General features: G+C 35.0%; 1 protein-coding gene across 22 annotated transcripts in view; it reads right to left on the bottom strand.

The window, feature by feature from the left end:
- Positions 1-23618, bottom strand: part of MBNL1 (muscleblind like splicing regulator 1) — a 208091-nt gene that overhangs the window by 5603 nt on the left and 178870 nt on the right. For 6 of the 22 annotated variants that reach the window (XM_004478814.4, XM_004478812.4, XM_004478822.5 and 3 more), the window contains 6 exons: positions 14320-14577; positions 13113-13166; positions 12079-12232; positions 4057-4092; positions 3276-3370; positions 212-286 (listed from right to left, as the gene is read on the bottom strand). In XM_004478814.4, the coding sequence (XP_004478871.1) occupies positions 230-286; positions 3276-3370; positions 4057-4092; positions 12079-12232; positions 13113-13166; positions 14320-14577 (654 nt within the window). In that variant the 3' untranslated portion in view covers positions 212-229. Of the gene's footprint in view, positions 1-211; positions 287-3275; positions 3371-4056; positions 4093-11699; positions 11758-12078; positions 12233-13112; positions 13167-14319; positions 14578-23618 lie in introns of those variants that run through there. The other 16 variants (XM_058295166.1, XM_004478817.4, XM_058295165.2 and 13 more) reach the window with 8 other exon arrangements.

Genomic DNA, 23618 nt, shown 5'->3' with positions numbered 1-23618 from the left:
TGTGTGTATTTCTAAAATGAACGAAATTTATTTTTCCTTGGTATTTTGCATATTTAAGTGATATTAACATATTTATTATAAATTTGTCTGATAAAATTCTTCTAACCCATAAACATGTGAGCGCTACTTTTTCTGAAATTTTACAAATTTCTCTTGTTATCTTAAAAATCCCAGCATGAATATACAACTATATATTACATAATGAACTTACTGTTTAGTGATGAAAATTCTACATCTGGGTTACATACTTGTGGCTAGTCAGATGTTCGGCAGATATTATGGGTATCTAGCAAATAAAAAATTATTTAATGAATGATCCATGCAAGCAAGCGAACAATGAAGAGATGAAAACATTTTAATACTAATTTTTTTTTCAGCTATAAGGTGATAGTCCATATCTGGTCAACATAACAGTAAGTTAACGTAAACTTAAATGCCAAAGTAGCCACTAATATTTAAAAATCTTTATGTTAAACACTAATCTATAAATGTTACCGGTTTTTAGGAAGAGAAGTTAAATCACCAACAATTCATGCAGAGCAGTAATTGAAAGAAGCCCTTTTTGTTGGCCTACACACACACACACACACACACACACACACACACACCTGTGGTTTCAGTTATTTAGTAATCCAGAAATCTACATAGGGCATGTCTTACCTATTTTTGTGCAACTAATTTCTAACATATTTGTTCATATTATTGTGTCTAACATTTTTTCCAAATTCAAAATATCGAGTAATAATTATAAAGAGGGAATTTAAAAGAACCAGATACAAGCATAAATTCACTATTAGAAAGTATTTCTGAATCCTGATTGCACATTTTACTGTACTTTAAAAGGGTCAAGAGAATTAGAGATCCTGAGAAAAATACAGTGAGAAACCAAATATCACGGTTCATATTTCAATATTTCAATAGTTCAAAAAGCCAAGAACTTCAAATTTGTAACCTGATTTTCCCCAAACCCTAAATGATGGCTGCTCAATCTGGAAAAGGCAGCACAATAGATTAATGCAGTCAGAACACTGAAAACGTGGGGTTCTAACACTAGTGACCCATTTCCTGGCTGTGTGACCTTGAGGAAAAACACTTAAATACTCTATGCTTAAGTTTCTTCATTTATAAAGTGGCACTAATAGCATTTCAGGGAGGCTGGCAGGAGAATAATGAAATCGCATACATCAAAGGATATTTTTTGTTTCAATTTAAAGTCCTAGACAAATTCAACGTATTACAGTTTATAATCTGGAGTGCAAGTTATTATGTCCCTATTTTATTCCCATTTCTCCACTGACATCTTTACACAGTTTTATAGCATTGGCAAATGGCACGAAAATGTGCTCCAAGCATAATGAAGCTTCTCATACCATTTTTCCTGCTGCTGCAGGACAGGATGTTGCACCCAACAGTGTAGAAGCATCAAGGAGGGGGCTGTCGAAACATACCAAGGACCTTCAACACCAATCGATGCAGATGAAGGGCCAGCTATAAACTTCTGCATGCATGCAGGCTGCATTTTGTGGCATCAGCTATTTCCAGCATTGCTAATGTACTGTAGGCATATACATATGTATGTATATGTAGATATAATATATGTGTGTATATATATATCCATTCCCTTCTCTTTCTTTTGGTTGTAAAACAGTATGAAGACCCAAGATTATGCATGAAATGGTCACAGCACAATGCAAAAAGTAAAGTGTCCACTACAACCCAGATGGCCAAAGGCATGTTGAAATTTGCTTTGCTGCAGTTCTGCTTACACCAGCAATTCAACAGTCATACATGGTACACACAAGAGAGCTCAGAATCACTGATCTGTACCATAAATGGATTGAGTTGACTCCATTAAGAAATCTCTGCCATAGATAACTTACTAACATGCCACATATGCACAATCTAGCATTCTTGTAAATGAGTTTGATGTTTTAGCGTAAATCCAAGGCTATTTTGACAGGCTTCTGAAAAGCTAATGATTCTTTGCCAAGAAATATTTAAAGCTTGTCTGAAACTTTAAAAGAAATCTATTTTGAATGCTGCTTTTGAAAGTTTTTAATGGCTATACTACTAGCTTAAAATTCTTTGTCTACAGTACATGGTGTGTTACAGAAAGAAGAGTGATGACTATTCCCCATAACAATAGCTACAACTTCAGATGCACCTTAATTGGTTTTCCCTTCCCAAGGGGTAAAATGCTGATTCCCTTCTAATACTGGCTTTTTTTAGATGCATCTGGCTACATTTAACCTTACCCTATAGATTATGTGAAATGAATTTTGGCTCTAAATTTTGCCCAAACTTATTAACTTTATGGAGCTACTATATCTTCATAATAAGCATATCTATATATTCAAGTCAAAACCTACTTGCACATAAATTTGACTTTGATTCAACCAGTGTTTTCTAGAACATATTTTAAATAGAATCCAAAAATATTGCTTGAATCAAAGTCCATTTTTAAACTTTAAATATTTTAGGTAGCCATTTTATCTTAAATAGTTACTTGTTCACATCATGAAATTTAAATTTCTGAAGCATATCTGTTAAAATTGAAAGTGTTTTGCATAATTGATACTTTATAAACATGTATGGAACACAGAATGACATTCAATTTATCATACTTTTTTTCTTTATATACCTCTAACATTTATGTGGGATAATTATAGAAGTAAGGGCACTTAGGATTTGTTTGTTTGCCCCTTAATGTATTTCAAATCAAAGCTCAGAGATGCTGGACATTACTCATTTTGAATATGTAATATGCTTATCAAACAAGTCAAACTCTTACGATCATTTACAATGAGCTCTATTTACAAGAGTGGTCATTTGTGGCATTTGTAATAAATTTAAATATTTTGCTTTTTTATTTAGAATTTAGGTAAGAATTGAGACATTTTTTATACCAAATATTTATGTATAATAAAAACTTTAAAACTGACCACATTTCTGATAGGTCAAAATACCTGCCTTATTGATTGAGACCAAATGAGAATTGCTTGTGTAAATGTCATTTTAGTAGCTTCAGAAATGGAGCTGCGACAACTTGGGAGCACTTATAAATGGCATAAAAGCATTCTGCTGCTCATCAAAGAAAGAATGTGTAGGCCAACAAGAGGTATCTTTGAAACCCCATGCTTATTACAGCACCCTCCACAGCCCTCACGTACAAAGGATTTCCACTGACTTGAATAGGAAATACATGTGCGTAAGGGTTGTTGGATTGAGCCCTATTAGATTTGGTTTTTAAGAAACAAAGCTGTAAATTAGCAAACCTGGTTGGCTGTGGCTGTTGCAGCGAAGGGAACACTTGTGGCAGATGTTGTTGCTGCGGACACAGTGGCTGGCGTAGCACCGTGCACCATGGGAACTTTCGGAGGGAAAATCATATAAGCAAACATACAGAAGAGTGTAGCAATATGGAAACCATGGCAACATGGAGTAGATAATTGGGCATGGTATTTATCACAGCAATAAGCCATGTGACGGAACATCATCACCAGCGAGTGACATGCAATCACAGCGCAAAGCAGGACAACATTCCAAGGAGAGAAGAGAAAGGGGGGGATGAAAGAGAAAAAAAAGGGGGGGGGGAAAAGCTTGTTACCATCGAATCAAGAAAATTGACACAAACAGGCTTAATTTGCTAAGTCAAAAACAAGAATTTCATATAGGGTTCACAGACAATCAAAAGCTAAGTCAAAGTACAGTTATTTAACTTCATATATACAGTTATCAGTTTGAAAGTGTTTTCTTATTTACTATTATAAAAATATACAGTATATTACTTTTATGAGATAGATTTTTTTTTTACACACCAGAACTCATAGTCCAATCAAAATCCACCAAAGGTGACAAAAGGAAACTGTTGTGTGTAAAGAAAACATTTATGTGAGTCCTTGTCAATTAAATAGAAAATGGCATTTAATTGACAGGTGTTAGTAAAAGGAAAATGGACTTGCCCAATAGATATAAGTTAAACTTAGCAGTGGATTTTGAGGGGCTGTGAGGTGCACCAAAGGTTTAAGATAATCAAGAAACAAAGCTGGCACCTACCAACACTTGTAGCGGGTGTCATGCACAATATTGAGCCTGCCCATCATGCATTGCAACAGGAAGGTGGATTTGAAAAGGGAAAAGAATTAAAACATCCCATCACACGTGTAATTAGGAAATTCATTTGAACAAAGAAGAAAAATTGTTATTATGGGAACAGTGGCAATGTAACTGTCAGCACAATCAAATCATACAATAGCACAGTGATCAATTAGAACTAGTCTCAAGTGAAGAATAAAAGCCAGTTTAACTGTGTGCTGGTACACTTTGTTTCTCTTAATTACTGCCTATAAATAAAAGTATTTTGGGAAAAAATTTTAAACCCTTCTTTTTAAAATAAAATTGTGATTTGTTTTTTGTTTTAATCTGGTTACTTATCATCTGGCTGCTTTGCTATTTCTTTCTTTAACATAGGAATGTACTAACTTTTTGTTTACATTAAGCAAACTGACTTGACAATATAATGAAACGCAAACATTCATTTTCATTCCCTTGGTTTTATTTCCCTGTTCATTGTACTGGGAACTATATGTTATAAAAGGGATAGTGATTAATTATCCATACAGGAATTTTATTTGCCATAAATTACGCAAAAAAGGAAGTGAAACCTCTGCCTTTTCTTAGTTTGGAATTTGAATTTCGGGAGAATATTTAGAGGGGTATAATTTCTTATAAGGCTTAACTTGGTTTACTGAGTCTGCAAATGCAGACTGGTTTTCATTGCTGGTTTAGACCCTCAGGATTTATCGGAGTAGCAAATGTTCCTTGGAAATTCACAAAAAGTTTTCTAATTAGACTTTAATAAAAACCCTGAATGAGAGACTGTGAATTTATATAGGTCACATATAGGGGATTAGCACCAATATTCACAATGTTCACAATTCTTTGACCAAGACAAGGAAAAATAAATACTACATGTCTAATAGTCCCTGTTCCTTTTAAAACATAAACACTGAAAAATCTAATTTATCTTACCAAGTATAGGGCATTTTCCCCTACACAGAACTATTATTTTTTCTATAAGATTATTTTATATGTCTAGGGTCAAATTACAAAATGCTTTTATATTTCTAACTAAGTCTTGGCACATCCTATTTAAATGCTAGCAGCATCTGGGAGGAACGTATCTTAGAAAAATATCTGCCAAGTGAATCGTACAGAGATGGCTCTGAAAAACAAAGCTGCCACTGAGAAACACAGATTACTTAATTGGCATCCTTGTAACAGCTGCAATTAGTCTGTTATCACAATTAGACTGTAGGCACAATGATCAGTGATTAAACTTGGTAATGGAGCTAGGGAAGCATCCTCTCAGGTGGAGTAATATTACATCAACAGGCATTATTTAAGACACTTGAAGAGCTATGTCCTTTGCTACTACTGAGCCAAAGACCTTGTGAAAGACAACAGAAACAAACTAGTAACAACAAAGAAGTTTAAGACAGTAGAGCAAGCAAAATTTAATACTGGGTCTGAACTTATGAAATGATTATCTTCCTAATGGTGGGTAGACTGGAAAAGTGAGGATGAAAAGATGAATGAAAAGTATTAAAGCTAGTCTAAATATTGTACAGAGTGTATGTTTTTTTATTTATTTCTTATTATGCTACAATTTGCCTACTGTATTTTATCCCATGCATAATTAAGCCTGCACATGATGAAAATGAGTTAACCTGAGACTATCTTTCTAAAACCCTAAAGCTTTTAAGATTCCAATTTTAGTTTGAGTTATCTCCTTAATTAACATTATAACCAATGCACACAGTTTTGAGAGGGATTTGCAGCAAATAAACATAAGGCAGCAATGAAAATACTAGCCAGGGTGCAATAACTCACAAATATGAAGACATAATGCTGTAGGACCCACTTACCAAAAACAAAAATCACTTTTGAAATGACCGTCATATCCATCTTTACTTCAAACAGGCTGATTTACTAATAATGATGTTCAAATAGCCAATTTAAATTTTTCCTCAATTTCAGTGCAAGGCAAAATTTAAGTATATGTATTTGTCAATTTCAAATTTCCCCTATGAAGATATTTGCATGACAGAATGGTGCATTTCTGAAGAGTGTGTTACTTTACTTACATGGCTTTTAAAATTACATTATTTAAGTGATCTTCTGCATGAAGATGCAGGAAAAGCAACTAAGATAGTACTATTTGAGTGATATAAACACCTAATTAAAAATTAGTCCAGGAGAAGGTGGAAAAGAAGAGAGAAAGAATTACAATGGCGAGTTGGTGGGAGTTTGGAATTTACAAGTTATAATTCAGACCTATTTAGGTTTACTGTGATAAGACTTAAAAAGCTGATTTAGGGTCATTTAAAAACATTTTTATCATTTTAGGAGTAAAAGTTCATGATTAATTAAACTGAATAATTCCTAAAATCGATTTTCAAAAAGTAGTAGCTTATATCATCTATCCTGTTTCTATTTAATATATTGTATTCTATTCTACTGTACTACTGAATTTGAGAAATACCAATAAATAAACTTATTGAGTGCTTACTATGTTCCAGGGCATTGTTCTACATACTTAGTCTTTTTTTTTTTTTTAAGATTTATTTTATTTATTTAATTCCCCCCCTCCCCCGGTTGTCTGTTCTAGGTGTCTATTTGCTGTGTCTTGTTTCTCTGTCCGCTTCCGTTGTCGTCAGCAGCACGGGAAGTGTGGGCGGCGCCATTCCTGGGCAGGCTGCACTTTCTTTCGCGCTGGGCGGCTCTCCTTACGGGCGCAAGGGGCTCCCCTACGTGGGGGACACCCCTGGGTGGCGCGGTACTCCTTGTGCACATCAGCACTGCGCATGGGCCAGCTCCACACGGGTCAAGGAGGCCCAGGGTTTGAACCACGGACCTCCCATGTGGTAGACGGACACCCTAACCACTGGGCCAAGTCCGTTTCCCCATACTTAGTCTTAAGACTTGTGAAAGTGCTTTAAGAGAACGTGCTATCCATGTTGTGAGTCAAATGCATTTAAACATAACCCCATGAAATATTAATAGTTATCATTATTATCTCCATTTTATAGGTGGGAAAAAAATGAAGATATAAGGAGGACATAATTTGTGGTAGAGTTAGATTTGAAAATCAACCTTTTGAACTTCCAAGCGTGATTTATAATCTCTGTGCTAGGATTCAAGTGAACCATCTGCAATTCTATTAATTATAAATGTGGTAAGATAATTGCTTGAAATCTTTGTTTTATTTATTTGTTTTGTTCTTTCTAACAATACCCTTACAAGAAAACTTCCTACCCTTTTGTTTCCTTTTAAATCCTAAGCCTACAACTAAGGATTGCTGATTGAGGGCAATATGCTTAGAGGAGAGAAGAGAGGTAAGCTTCTGAGGAGGGCAAGTAAGCAAAGATAGCTATGGAGAGCAGAGAGAAAAATTCCTCAAGACTCTGACATGGTGAGCAGTCTGCAGATTCCATGAGTAGTGGGAGCATGAAGCCTGTTCTTTAATTATAGCCCTGCAGGCAGCAGGCCCTCATGGGCACAGCTACAGGTGAGCCTGGGGGTATTCAGCCTTAGGGAAGGTACCTGTAGTTCCTGCCTTCAGGAGATCTTGTAGGCATAGGTAACAATCACATCAGCAGTGACCAGTGGGGAGTGAAGAATGGACAATGGTAGCTTGTCTGAGAATACTGGACTTTATAGACCTCTCTTTGTGGCAAGCAGGAAGTAGAAGAAGGTGAGGATGGAGCTCTAGAATAACAGGAATGCCTGCCATTTCTATCCAATCCAGTAAGACTGGGATTTAGAATTGGACTCAATTTAAATCTAATTAAAGAAACTAAATTGATGTAAATAAAAGTGAATGTTTAAGAAATATTTTAGAGGGTGTAAGCACACACTAGTTTGGAGGGAGAAATTCATACTTACAACATAAGTGGACCCTAGACTGTGCATAACTTGTATCAATAATCAATTTAGTCTTGAAGAGTGAAGGCATATATATACATACATATATATATATCTTTTTTTTTAAAGAAAGTTTTCAACGTGAACTTAACTAAAACTGGTATTTATCTTTAATTGAGACAGTAGGTGTAAAAAAAAGAAGCATGGAATGAGGTCTACAGTAAGTGATATTTTCATTCTACCAAATTCTTTTTTAGGAGTTTGCATAAAGAGCTTGTAGATACTGAGAGATTTACCCAATTCTGACTTGAGTTCCAGCTCTACCTGATCCTTACTAGCCATGCATTTGGGGTATGTCACTATATCTGAGTCCCAACCAACTCACTGGCAAAGTGAGAATATTAAATGCCAATCCTTTGAGGTTGTTGTGAGAAAGAAATGAGATAATGTATGTGAAGCACCCAGTACAGCATGGCACGCAGCAAACAATTAGTAAAAGGTAGCTCTTTTGAATAAAATGTATGAGACATTTAAAATAAAATTTATATGGGTTAAATGAATAGAAAAATGGATGGATGGATGGATGGACAAATGGGTGGATAAAAGGAGAAAGAAAGGGAAAGATACCTATATAGTTGGCAGAATAGATGGAAAGATGGATGGAAGGATAGTTGGATAGATGGACAGAAGATGGCACATAAGTCCAATTCTGTTTTTAAAAGTTATAGTACATAGTAATTTATCTTAGCTGGCTAACTCATCACAGGACACTGGTTTTCTGCCAGCAACTTAGTGTGTATACATAGTCACCTGCTCTTAAGGATTTAGCCAACCATGCTTTACTGTAAATTAAATAGGCCTGTATATCCCTGCAGTTATTACTGAAGCAACAGACTAGAGTCCTAAACTCCAAACTGTAAAAATCATATGACTTCAATCTTGAGTCCCTAGCTTTCAGAATATGCCTTCGAAATTATTATAACGTAGTCAAATGGGATATTCTGATCTTAAAATTCTTTTGTATTACTTGTCTGAAGAATAATATAGGCTTTAGAAAATAAACTTCCTTTACTCCCACATATTATGAGATTATATGTGAATCTGTGACAGCATGGATTTCCTTAATTCTATAAAAGGCTTTTTTTCTTTCCTTAATAAAAATTGAATTACTTGCCAACATTTAAAAATTGGGATATGTGAATATAAATAGCCAGATGTCAGCAAGTCTGGCACCTCTGGACATCAGGGCCACTGTTAGGAGGCATCACTCACATGGACTATGATGTAAATGGAGGCACAAACGGTATGCAGAGTGCCCAATAGGTACAAACTGTCAGGCAATATTCCTCCGAGGCAAAAGAAAGCTAAGGCTGAACACTCACCTTCCCCATTAGACTGGGCCTGTGCTCCCCAGTGCCTCCTAGACCCCACAAACTCCAATTTATTTCTTGCTTCACTTGTTTATGTTTCCTACCTGGCCCTTGAGGCTTTTGAGCTTACATTCCCTGTGTGAGACTTCTTTCCTTTCTGGCTGTCAGAAAGAATGGTTTAGCAGAAGTAAAAACAGGCTATCCATTTTAATCTTTTAATGTTACAGGATCAATTTTTGTACACATGTGCACACACCACTTATTAATGAAAATATTTTGAAGGAAACATGGAAGTTGTATCTACTTCTGCTTATGTGATTGGTAAAGGTTAACCTGAAACTTAAACCCCTTAAAACTGGGTTACAAATAAGTGTTACTGCTATGCTAATTTTATATCAGATTAATAACAAATTTTTAAAACGACTATCAAAATATAGCAAAATACATCATAAGAGGAAATACAAAGATATCGTGAAATTTTCAGTATATTTCCATGTATGGGGGTCCAATTTACTTAAATTAGCAAAGCTTAATGTCTACAACAGAGGGAAAGTGATTTATGAAAGTGTTTATTGTTTTCCTCCAATTTGACCCTTACCTAGAATGTTTGCCTTGTCATATCCACAGATAAACAGCCATTCCAGGGAGAGTCCAGTGTTACAAATAAAGATCATAAATATCATGCAATAAGGGTTACGCTTATTTAGAAAAGACTATTTATTTGAATATTGTTGGAGAAACTAATGCAAAATCTGCTTGACAATACAGATTATTTTTGGTTTCTTTAACTAATATATGGAAGAAGATAAGATAGATTTGTTTTTTTAAACTCTTAAACAAGGATACTATAGTTTCTAACAATAGGGTTTTATTCAATGGAATAAATTGATCAAAATAAAAATCCCCCCCCCCTTTTTTTTTTAAGATTTATTTCTCTCTCCTCCCTCCCCCCTCCTGCCCCCATTGTCTGCTCTCTTGTGTTTATTTGCTCTGTGTTCTGATGTGTCTGCTTGCATTCTTGGCAACAATGGGAATCTGTGTCTCATTTTTGTTGCATCATCTTGCTGCATCAGCTCTCTGTGTGTGCAGTGCCACTCCTGGGCAGGCTACGCTTTTTTCACCCAGGGCAGCCCTCCTTGTGGGACACACTCCTTGCACATGGGACACCCCTATGCAGGGGACACCCCTGCGTGGTATGGCACTCCTTGTGTGCTGTGCGTCGGCCAGCTCACCACATGGGTCAGGAGGTCCTGGGTTTGAACCATGGACCTCCTACATGGTAGGCAGATGCTCTATCAGTTGAGCCACATCCACTTCCCAAAAAGCAAATTTTAATTTCCCTTTAAAGGGACTATGGTAATAAGTTCCTGCAGTGCCTTGAAAATGTCTAGTAGTGACTATACAAAAACCGATGGATTGTTTTTTAGAAACAGCATAACTTCAGGGCCATGGAAATTTATATAAAAACAAAGAGATTGATTCTGGAAATCTTGGAAAAAACATGTAGGTTCAGAAAAAAAGTTTTAATATAATATTTTAAAATATAAGAGAAAGCTGATTTTTTTCTTCAGAATACAATGAATCTACTATAGATCAAAATTATTTTTTATTTTAATACAGACAAACTGCAACTTGATACTATTTCATGAATACAAGTATCATTTTATCCAGGGTGCCTTGGGTAAAGACTGTTCCAGCTAGCATAATGTTCTACATATAGATGACAAGTTCTCAAAGATGCACTGTATAAAAAGTTGTACTTAGCAGTAAAAACTGTAAACATACTTTATTCTTTTGTTCTTGACTCAAAAATAAGAAATTATTGCAGTCCCTCTCAATATTTTATATTGTGCAGTATGTTATTGTACAATAGAATAATAGTAGCTGGATGATCTTTGATATACACACCTATTCAATAATTCATTAATTTAATTAATACAGAATTAATTTTTAAAATAAATCACTGAGCCTATATGGTATTTTTTAAAATGAAGGTTAAGACATAAAAGAGAAAACAGGATTAGTTTTCTAGAATTCTGGTTATTTGAATTCCAGAATTGAAAGGAATTAATATGTACCTTCTGAGGTATAATGAGAGTGGGTAAAAAAAATAGGGAATTTTCAGGTAATTAAATAACTAGTTGTTCTGGTTTTTAAAATTTTAAATCTTTGTGAATGGTCCTGGAGTATGTTTATGTGACTATGCTGAAATCACAAATGTATAACTCCATAATGAATTTTACCTTGGGAGCAATAATTGTTTTAAGCAACATACTGATTGGTACCAAGGAGAGTACTTTTTAAGAATTTAATATTCCAGTCAGTTTTTATTTTCCACCTTAAAAATTAAAAAGGTTGAAAAATAAAAATCAAAACTGAAAGTGTCATTTCATTTCATTCTAATTAACTCTGGAATCATGAAGGCAAAGGGGTCTTACAGCAGGAAAGTATCATAAAATAGCTTGACAGACATATAACAGTGTTGAGGAAAGAGGGAAAAAAAGAGAACTCTATTTCAATTCCACATTATGCAAACAGAAATAAATACATAAAACAGCTTTACTCTCTTAGTCCATACGTCCTTATGCTAAAATTCTTAGCTTTTAAGGAAAATCCCCTTTGAGAGACCTCAGGAAAAGCTTCCACTGTTGACCACCTTACCGTACAAAATCTCACCTATGGACTAAAAACAAATTTGGGGGCATGGGTCATCTGCCCTCCTACCCAGAGAACTCTATGTGAATTGTCAAATTTATTTGTTAACAAAACCCGAGCTCCTTACCTGGTGGGAGAAATGCTGTATGCTGTTGTAACTGCATGTTGGCTAGAGCCTGTTGGTATTGGAAAATACCAGTGTTAAAGACTGCGGTGGCACCGTTGGTTTTTTCAAGAGCAGGCCTCTTTGGTAATGGGGGAAGTACAGCTTGAGGAATTCCCTGTTTAGTGAATGAGTATAAAAACAAATACCAGTAAAAAGAGAAAAAGAAAAAAGAAAAATCAGTTGAAGGCAAAAATCGTTAGGAAGCATGAGCAAGCAAGCAGCAGAGCACTTAACTACCCAAAGTGGGAAAAATCCAATTAAAAAAAAAAAATGAAGAAAAAAAGAGCAAGATAAAAGCTGTTCACGGAAGCATTATTTTTGTCCAAACCAACATCCCATGAGTAAGTAATAAGAGCACATGTTATAATGTGTTAAAGTGTTTTAAGTCCCATAATGCTTCAGGCTTTCTGTGAGAGCCACTGATTTGGGAAAAAAAGAAAAGCTGCGCTGCGAGCTCCATGAGGATCGACAAGTATAAGCAATGTTAATAGTTAATTGTACAGAGTGACTGAAACGGATAAAATAAAAACTACTCCCACTCTGCCCCTCCCCCCAGATCTATCTATCTAGACATGCAAGTGTCCCAGAACATGCAAGTTTTTTTTTTCCTTAAACACTGACTTATAAAAACTAAATAGTATATAATTCTACCACTAAAGCCATGCTAACCAAACAGGCACATAAATATACAGTCAAAAATACACTTTTAATGTCCTCCAGGTATTTCATTAGAACATTCTACAATGTAGTTAAACTGAATGTGGGCTGCTGGGCTTTCGGAATCTTTCATGTATGATATCCGTCCATGTACTAATATTATAGTCTTTCCGTATTTTGTCAGGAAACCACACTCAGTTTTTCATTGTACTTTACAACTTTATAACAGAAAAAAAGGAATATATATATATATTTTTTTAAATTGATAAATTAAAAAAAAAAAACTTGTATCTACAATAAAGCTACATGCCAAGCTAAAAGGTGAAAGGTCATAGTACCAGGTCAAAGGTTGCCTCGAGGGGTCGCTTCAGTGATTTGACAGCCGACTGAGTCTTAATTAGCAGGCAGCGAGCACATGATGGCAATGGGCCAGTGGGGTTCAAGCGCATTAACATAAACAGCAAGCAGAGGTGCATCATGGGGGCAGCAGTGCATTTTTGGGTAGGTGAGAAAAAACAAATAAAAAAACAAATCATCGGAATGCCATATACAACGAATAACAAGACTAAGCATGCACAATAAAGGCACTACTGAGTTGTTATTGGGAGGATAACTCCTCTTTGTAGTTAATTACAAACAAGATACTCTAACAGAAAAAAAAGAGTGAAAGGAAGAGAGGAGAGAGTCCGCGTTCTGTATTTTTGCTCAAGTATCCATAAACACAGAAAAGACCTCTCTCATGGTTGTTTTACTATGCTATGAAATATCACACAGTGATATTTTTAATGAATATTTTAGTGATTAAGATATGTATTTACATAAAAAAGGACAACATTAAAACAGCTAAGCAAAGAAGAATGGACTCATTAAAATCAGCTATTAGATGACATTAACATTAATCTTAAGAATATAGTTCAGCATCTATTCTAAATGATCCAGTTTCTAACTCCTTGAGTACTACTTTTTTTCTACTCTGTACCTAATGGCATAGTCAAGCTTCTGTAATTTTACAAATATGCTTATGCCACCGTATTATTCAAGACAATCTAGATAGCACACTGCTCAAAATCTTGTAGCTAATGCTAAAAAACAATTTCGTTAAAGCAATTCTCCTAAACAGTTCCAGATTATGTTGTTAAAAGCAAGATATACATAAAGAGCCTTGATGTGCAAAAGAACACACCGAAGGGTAACAATGACTGATTAGATGGCACACAGAAATAAGAGGACTGAAACGGCAATATCGTTAATTTGAAAAGAAGACATGTGGTTCTTTACAAAGCAGAAGTTTCAGAAAACCCTACATCCGGAATAAGACAGAGTATTAAGAGTATTAGGCCAAGGATAGGAGCAATCTAAACCATTTGAGGAGTTACCCTCACTTCTGTGCATGGTAACTTCTTTATTGTTTGGGTTACCTGAACAAACATATCTTCAGCAAAATTTAAAAAGAAAGTTAATAAACAAACAGCTTGTATTCAGTTATAGTTGTTCCCTTTGCTTTTTTTGAATTTTAACAAGGAAAGAGCTAATGTCCCTACTCACCATGGCAGCTGCGGTGGCTGCAGCCTGTGCTGCTGCAGCCTGGTTGACCTGGTATTGGGCAGCCTTGATCTTGGCTTGCAGATGGGCGGGAGGATGAAAGTATTTGCACTTTTCCCGAGAGCATCTCCCTTTGATGTAATCCATACAAACGGTGACTGTATTGTCATTGGTGTCAATCATTGTGCTGTCTGCAGGATGAGCAAACCGACAATCGTTTTCTCCTCTGTTGCAATTGCCACGCTGGTACTCTCGACATACCTACAAGGTCATTAAGTGCACAGGGTTCAGTCAACAAGGACAAACAGAACTTTTTTGAAGACCATAACTTACAGTGTAAGACCAGAAATGGAGGGCTATGGATGATGGGGCAAAAGATAATGCGTAAACAGGGCACAAAATAACTTGAGCAATTCCTAGTTTAGCGTACAAATCATAACCCCATTTCAGTAAAATGCCCAAGAAAAAAAAAACATATTTATGATATTATGGTGAAGCACCTAATCTAGAATTTTGTTGATATACTCATTAATTACCAAAGGGAAAATACTGAAGACAGCTGGCACATGCCACTTTAACCAAGTGATCACAGTTAACATTACCAGTAATGAGACATAATGACATCATGCACATCTTGATATGATGCACTGAAAGAGACACAGCATCTCTTCAGTGGCATACAAGCAAAAAACACAAAACCTAAATTGAATCATGAGGAAACATCAGACAAGCCCACATCAAAGGACATTTTACTCTTTCCAAGTGCCAAGCTCATAAAAGACAAAGAAAAAGGAAAACTTATCACAGACTGGAGGAGGCTAAGGAGCCATGATGACTAAAAGTATTATGGATCCTGGAGCCAGGGAAAGTATATCGGTAGGAGAACCAGTAAACTTGACTAAGGTATGAAGGTTAGTTTACGGCAATATATCAATGCTAATGTTTGGTTTTATAAATGACATCACGGTTAAGTAAGATGCTACTATTCAGGAAAACTGGGTGGAGGGCAGGCAGTAATTCTTGTTTACATATATTTTTTATAAAACTAAAATTATTTCCAAATGAAAGGCTTAAAAAAATAAAATTTTATGGTTTTTTTTTTACTAACATGCCTCTAGGAACTATTTTATTTTAGCCATTAGAGAGTCACTTGGTAGCTATATAAAGTAGATAATTTTTAAAAGACTAGTTTTGCTATTGCCTGTCCATCTTATATGTGTCAATTTTGTTGTGGGGACACTCGGCATAAGGTAAAAATGGATTATTTCCCATTCATCTGCTCCATTTGACACTATTAAAGTTTGTCACTGTGCCTGCTCTTATCTATTCTTGGGTAGTTTGGCCTGTTTACCACAAGAGGGCCATCTAAAACACAGAATGTCCTTTTAACATTTTGGTTTTCCTACTTCTTGCCTCAAGGATACAAGTTTTTAGCTTTCAAGTAGCTTTCCCAAACTAGGCAAATGCAGACACTGAGCACTTTCATTCTGGAGAATTAAGAAAGAGAAACTGTAAACCTGTTATGATTTGAAAAGCAAAGGTTTTCTTGGATTTGTGTAACTAAAATGATTACACTGAAACCCAGTGGTTTAGTCCTATTATATTCATATCCCACAAAGAGGAAAGAACTTCCCAAGAAGGACCCCACAATTTGTATCATGCTACAACTTAAAAAGAAATATTACAAATGATACCTTGCACTGTTTGGAGACTTCAAGCTAGCTAAAACACTCATTTGGCTTCAGAGTCAACATATATGGCAATGGTCCATCTCCATTCATCACCTCATTCAATTTATTTAAATAAAAACATTAATAACTATTATGTGCCACTCTGAGAGATACTATGCTAAGAATACAAAAACAACTTAGACAGTTATACGACACTCTAAGTGTTTTTTTCATTACAATATTTTGCAAACAAAAGAAAACAAGGATACACAGGAGTTTATTATAAATATATTGAAATGCAAATGTGACCACATTACTAATACACTCTGGCTGGACAACAGAATCAGTTGTGGAACATTCCAAAACAGATTCCTAGTCCCTACCTCTAACTTACTCACCAACACAGAAAGAAGACACAGGCAAATTAAATGAGAATATAAGCTATTTATGTATATACATGAAATTTATGCTACATTTATACTATGGCATTTATCAAAAGACTACTTCTCTGTTAAACTAATCTATGTCAATGCAACCTCAACCAGTCGGAAACTGCACAAGTTCCACAAGTGATCTGTCAAAACTGCTATTAAGTCTTCAGAGTAATGGTCATTCCTTCTCGAATTCGCTAGCAAAGGAATTTGCAGCAGGTAAACTAACACCATATTTTTCTATTAATCTTGCCCTGTCATATGGACAAGAAAAGATCTACAGTTAGTCTATGTATAGTTTCTTCAAAAACTATTAAAATGACAGATCTCTTTTCTAACAACAATTATGCTATTTCTGGGGGATGTGTGGAGAGGGGTGTAACTGGGGCATGCCTTTATATAATACATATGTGTTCATGTGGCCATGGGGTATTGTCTCTAGACTATAATGGTAAGAATCTCTAGACTATAATGGCAGTGCCTAGCAAAGGAAGACAGATCAATACACCAGGTCCTTGATAATGGTGCTTGAACTTACGAATCTTGTTCCTGTAAAATCAACTTAGCCTAGTAATATACATTGCCTTAGAGTTACCTCCTAAAAGTCTCCCTGATGCTTAAATGTAGCCTCTCTCTAAACGAAACTCAGCATATAAATTCAATAACTTCCCCCTCGACATGAGACATGACTCCCAGGAATGAGCCTCCCAGGCACCAAGGAATTAATACCAAGCACCAACTAACAATGCATTTGGGAAAAAACCTAGACTAAAAGAGGAAAATGTTAAATACAAATGAGTATTTATGGCTCAAAGATTTCAAAGTGACTTGGGAGGTCATTCCAAATGTTATGCTTACACACTTCTTAGGAGGCTCTCACTAACTGTCACAGTAAACAGTGCCTCAAGTAGAGGGGCTCCTGAGGGCTCTTGAGACATCTCCACACTACAGGCAACATGGACAACCCCATAAAGTCATCAACACCCTGCTGGGGGGCTTATCTTGGAATATATGATAATCCATCTGCCCCATTGTATCAGAGTTAGACTCATTTATAATTTTCCTACACATGGTTCTTCTGCCCCATTTATTTGAACCTATAATTAGCACTATATCCATTAAATACATGTCTCAGAGACTTAAAGTTTATGGCTGCTTATATGTTGGGTGAGCCTTAAATCTCAGCAGAGTTGCTGTCAACACCTACCCTCTAGTTCATCAGACTCATGCAGGACAACCAACAAAAGGATGATGATGGGCAATAACCATTCCCCAAAACAGAGTATCTACAACTGCAAGCAAGACTGATCTATCCATCTGCCCCATGGGATCTAAGCACCCTCTCAATCAGAAGCAGAGCGGGCATCACTGTCTCAAAATCATCAAGAAAGAGGAATGAAAAAACGGGGCAGTGCAAATATGGACCAAAGTATACTTATTATTCTAGTAATGGTTCCAGAAATTTGAGCCTCATTCTCCCAAAATACAGTCTGAATGCTGGGGTTGATTTTGACTTTCCATTTCTCCCCCTATCTCAATTTTTTTTTCAGTGATATGAACTCAAATTCAGGTTGCATAAAATATGATCATTCTAAGACACTTCTCCTCCTCATCCCTCTCCACGTGGCTTCATCTGTGTGTGCTCACAGGGGTGTGGCTTGTAAAGGTTAAGGATATTCAGTTTATACAACTGTATGCTCTTTACTCTCTTGAAGAATATAGCAAAAATTCTAAGACTTCTTAAATAAGAGTTGATAACTAAGAATTAACTTAGAACTTATCCTAAAACCAACTTTTCTGAGGTCTCAAAGACTTCAGTCAATTTCTTTTGCATGTTTGTTTTTACCTGTTTCATATTTTTATTTTTAGTTTTTTCTTACCACCTTAAGACTGCTCTTGTATAAGAAATGGGGCCAGAAGAAACTGAAATAGCTGTTCTCAACATATTACTGCCTTTGAAAAAATAAAGATGAAATAAAAATGCTTTCATGAAAACTTGTACTTGTTAGAGCTACAGTTCAGAGAGGCTTCAAAAGTTTGCCATGTATAAATATGTATCTGGATTGTTGGGTACCTATCTGAACAGAACAAACTTCTCAAAGGGCTTGAAATACATTTTCCTTAATAATCACCACTGATAAAACTGGATCGAGGCCTTGAATATGGGTTTGGCTTGATAAACTCAAGAAAATTTTAGACTATGCATATTATCAAAATAAATCTCTGATATACAGTATTATGGTAGAAAATTATAAGTGAAAAACATCATTTCAATAAATTTCACCTAACAATTCAGATTGGGATGAGAAATTGTAAAAAAAAAAAAACGTGGGGGGGGGGGACAGTTTTACTATCTAGAGAATTTGGAATGCAGAAGGTAAAGCTAAATTGCCTTAATCTGAAAATCCTAACAATATTATGGTTCTGTTTTCTATGCTCATCTAGTCTTCTGCATGCACATATTTTTAAAATAGTTATAATAATTATGGTATAGCTACTAATTGGTGACCTTTTCTGCTCAATACTACAGCATAAAAGATTTCTCATTTTGCCAAATAGTATCAGACTGATCACTTTTGATGAATGCATCAAATTTCATCAAATAGATGTATAATATAGGTAACTCTTTCAGAAGGTGTTTCAGTTTCCCCACATTACAAAAAATAATCCAAAGAATATAATCATGCCTATAGACTTCTTTTATTATTTTCTGAGAAATGGCATTAATGGGTCAACAAACATAAATACTTTTTATAGCTTTTGATATACATGGTTTTCAAGTCCAGATTAAAATAACTCTCTCTACTTAGGTAAACATATAATATGTTTCAATAAGAAGAATATGGGGAAGTGGATGTGGCTCAGCTGATAGAGCATCCGTCTACCACATGGGATGTCCAGGGTTCAAACCCAGGGCCTTCTGACCCATGTGGTGAACTGGCCCACATGCAGCGCAACGAGTGCCCTGCCACGCAGGGGTGTCCCCCACAGAGGGGAGCCCCAGGCGCAAGGAGTGCACCCAGTAAGGAGAGTCACCTGGCGTGAAAAAAGTACAGCCTGTCCAGGGGTGTCGATGCATACAGGGAGAGCTGACACAGCAAGATGACACAACAAAAAGAGACACAGATTCCTAGTGCCACTGACAAGAATACAGGTGGCACAGAACACACAGCGAATGGACACAGAGAACAGACAACAGGAGGGAAGGAGAGAGATAAATTTAAAAAGAAAAAGAAGCAGAATAATATGTCTTTACAATCAAAGTCATTATTTCAATGAAGACCTGCTCTAAGGACATTTAAGCACTAAATTCAACTTTCATTAAAAATATCTATGGAGTAATTATAAACTTTAGTCATTCAAAAAAAAATCTAAAAAAGTTCCTGAAAAAATATAAATTAATTCTATTTAAACCTATTTTTTTTTTTTAATTAAATAGCAGTGGTATAGTAGAAAAAGGAGTTTGGAGTCAGAAATTGTGGGTTCTAGTTTCTGCCACTAAGAAGCTATGGAATACTGGCCAAGTTTCTTAATATCTTTGAAATGCAGTTACATCTTCTCTAAAATGAAGACAGCAGGAATACCTCCTTAACAGGGTCAAGAATACTAACTAAAATAATGCATAGATAGCTTACAACACACCTTATAAATCTATTTAAAATGAACAACTGTGCGTCTATTTTTTACAACCATGACAAAGATATTTCAAAATGACCAAAACAATAATAGGTTTTATAAACAGTATTAAATTCAACAACATGCTGTAAGTTATGACATTGGAATTCAGGGAAATGAATGCCCATGTTTGAACTTTCTCAAAAATGGAGAGTCCTTTGCAAGTTCTGTAAGGAGAGATCTCCTTAAAGTAGTATGTTTTATACTCACCATACTCTTATATATAACTAAGCCACCTTTGGAGAATAACATCCAAAAGCAGGAACAGAGAGCAAATTATTACAAGGAACAGGAAACTGTTTCTATTTTAATATTCTTGGAAGTCAATTTAAAACCTAATGACCAATATTAAGGAATTTATTGAAAGACATATAATTACAAGTTGCTCAACCATAAGCCCCATGGACTTCGTTTTCTATTAAGCTTGAACTAATATAAAAAACAGTAGATAATCAACAATTTTATCAAAGTGTCCATAGCATTGCTGGTCATGAGTTTATAATCTAATACAAAGAGACATTACATATCTGTACTTTCAATTCAAAAAGGATGAAATCTTCACATTTTAAAATTCTGCTAATTAGTGAAAATGACCTTAGTTAATTGATTTTAGAATTAATTCCCTAACTAGGCAGGCTTTTTGCTATCATTGTATCCTCACTTAGCTTTAAATATTCTTTTTTTGTGTAGTCAGTAAGGCGTATATATTTTCTGCCCATGTGAAAACACTCACTGGACTCTTCAAAATCAATAAGTAATGGAAGTATACAGTATCCAGTGGCTTGAATTACCTCATAGAATAAAACTTTCAGAACAAGAAAACTTAATTTTAAAACATGCAAACTCCACCTGAAACTATCAGAATTCAAGTGGTTTGCCTATCTTTCTTGGAATACTTTGTTTTTCTCCTATAGAGTATTTATATAAAAATTACATAGTTAACCAAATGGAAAGTCAATATCTTTGTCAGCATCTGAAAGGGGTAGCAACTGATTTGTCTTTTGGGTACTACATGATATGGGTTACCTTCAAAAGCACCACTGTTTACCTAAAATGTTTCATGATATTATGTACAGTCTCCTACACAACTTAACTATATGTAGAATGTGAAGTGTACTGTTAGAGTCAGATTCTTTATTCAGAGTTAAAATAATTCTACATGAGGTAAAGAAAGGTTGAAGCTTAAATAGTAGGCATCCTCTGAAACGGCTGTTTGTAGATTATTTGCATTTAGAATTGCCAGGTAGACCTGAAAAAAACTCTTGGGCCCCACACAACATGCCTATTGAATCAGTCTTTGTGGGATGAGACTCTGCAATTTTAACAATCACCCCAAGTGATTCTAATCTTGTGCAAGTTTGAAAACTAGTCAAGGTCTAGAAATATGAACAAGATGTAATATATTGTAGTAGGAATGCTCAAAACGTAAACATGTACCCAAGGAGAATGTTAACAATATTGAAAATTTTCCACAAGTTAATTACTCATGTTTTATCTATTCATTGGATTATTCTAAACCCTGAATAAGGGCATGTATCTTTCTCTGTTTAATTAATTGACTGGTTGGTTGGTTGACTCATTTATTTAACAAGTTATTGGGCAGCAATTATGAGCTTGGTACTGTTCTGGCTTGGATCTCTTACTTGATGATGAGACAGTAATAAAAAAGATTCACAATTATGTGATTATACCAAATACCATTGATTGTACACTATGGATGGATTTATGATTGATTAATATGTATCAATAAAATTGATTTGTTAAAAAAAGTTTCAAACATATTCCTCATAAAATCTGACTTGAAAGGTGTTCAATAGTTCTCCACTGGATATTGTAGAATATATCTGAGAATAATAGATCCTTTTTGTATTATCAAAGATTACCATATGTCCTCAAAATAACTCAAACAATGATTTCTCTATCAACTATTCATAATGAAGGATATGACTAATATTCTCAGTGTTTTCTAGGATCTATAGATTTTAATAATTTCTTAAAATAATAATTGGAAATAAGTTGCTGTTTGGAAATTATGGAAATACATTCCCAAAGTCACAAAAGGCATTTTAAAAGCCACATTTCAGTGACTGATGTTTAAGAAATTTGTTCCTCTTTAGAGAAAATTTGAATAGATTGTAGAGTATAGAAAGCATGTGGGAACAAAATCTTGTAAATGATACCCAACAAAGAATGGATAACATAAATATTGATATAAAGCTTATTAGTGTGTGTTACTAAATTTTTCAATAACTTGTGTATAGTATTAAAAGTGAGAAAATATCTGACAGTTCACATAATGTTCTTACTGGAGGTGATTTTAGGGATTGTCAGGTACAATGTCCTAATCCTATAAGTGAAAATTATGAGGCCCAGAGAACAAGAATAGCAACATTATGAGCACTAATCTTTGGATTCCTGTATTCTAATTTAGTATTTTTTGTAATGCCACAATGGTTGCTATAAATAAGTGTCAATTCTAAGCAATTATAAAAGAACCAAAAGACTGATAATCTATAGTATTTTAAATATATTTATTGCTTAGCAAATTTTAATGAAATGAAGGAAAGAAGTAGCAAGAATAATTGGCCAGTACTTTAACTTATTTAGAAAAGTTTTACATTAGAAGGAACTCAGAATTCAAAATGTACTGCAGGGTTCCATGAGAGAATAATCAGATTATAGATTTGAAACTTCAGAAAACCAAATGTGGCCAATTAGTAAATAAATGTGTACATTTTTGCTTTGTCTTTTAGATTTCAATGTAGTGAAATTATCATGAAGGGAAATAACCTGAAGATAGGAGTTTAAAAATCTCAAGCACAGAGTATCAAGATGCCCTTTTAGCAAATCCTAAATATGCTAAATATTCTAACAAATTGCACTATGATAATGGATCCTGTTAACAAGAGTAAGATAAGTGGAAGTGAGGCTAAGTGGAAGTAACTGTCAATGCAATAGTAGCCATTTGGTCTGACTATAGTAAAAGAAAGAAAACAGAGAAACAAAATACACTAAGTAGCGCCTCACAAATAAAAAAAAAACACAAAAAAAACCCAAAGCCAAAAGACTAGAGTTCTCATTTCAATTTCACACAGTACAAGATATAACAATCAAAGACTACCTAGTACTGTAGGAAGATTAGTTTAGAAGGTTCTAACTATACAGCTCAGCCTTTTAAAGCCTCCATTCTTTTAGCTTTCTGAGTATCACCTCCTATTAATAATTAATTCATTAAAGTTCATCTCAGATCGCCTATGTGGCTCCCAGGAATCAATCAACCATTATGCATTAGGAAACCAAGATTTACTCATGTGTTCAGCATGCAATAATTTAAAAACACTTAAAGTTTCTTAAATTTCCTTCTAATTTATCTGTAAATAGCATTAGCTCATTAATGAACAAGAGCAACTGTGCAATAACAAAGCACACCAAAGTCCAGGTGTAGCTCTAGAAGATAGTAGATTTTTTTGGTCTACAGAGGGTATGCAATGAATGGTGAACTTCACCGAGTTACCCTGAATCATTA

This window comes from Dasypus novemcinctus, chromosome 4 (assembly GCF_030445035.2).
Source record: "Dasypus novemcinctus isolate mDasNov1 chromosome 4, mDasNov1.1.hap2, whole genome shotgun sequence".
In the NCBI taxonomy this organism is placed as follows: domain Eukaryota; kingdom Metazoa; phylum Chordata; class Mammalia; order Cingulata; family Dasypodidae; genus Dasypus; species Dasypus novemcinctus.
Note: the sequence above shows the minus strand (reverse complement) of the source record. Positions and strands in the feature narration are given on the sequence as shown.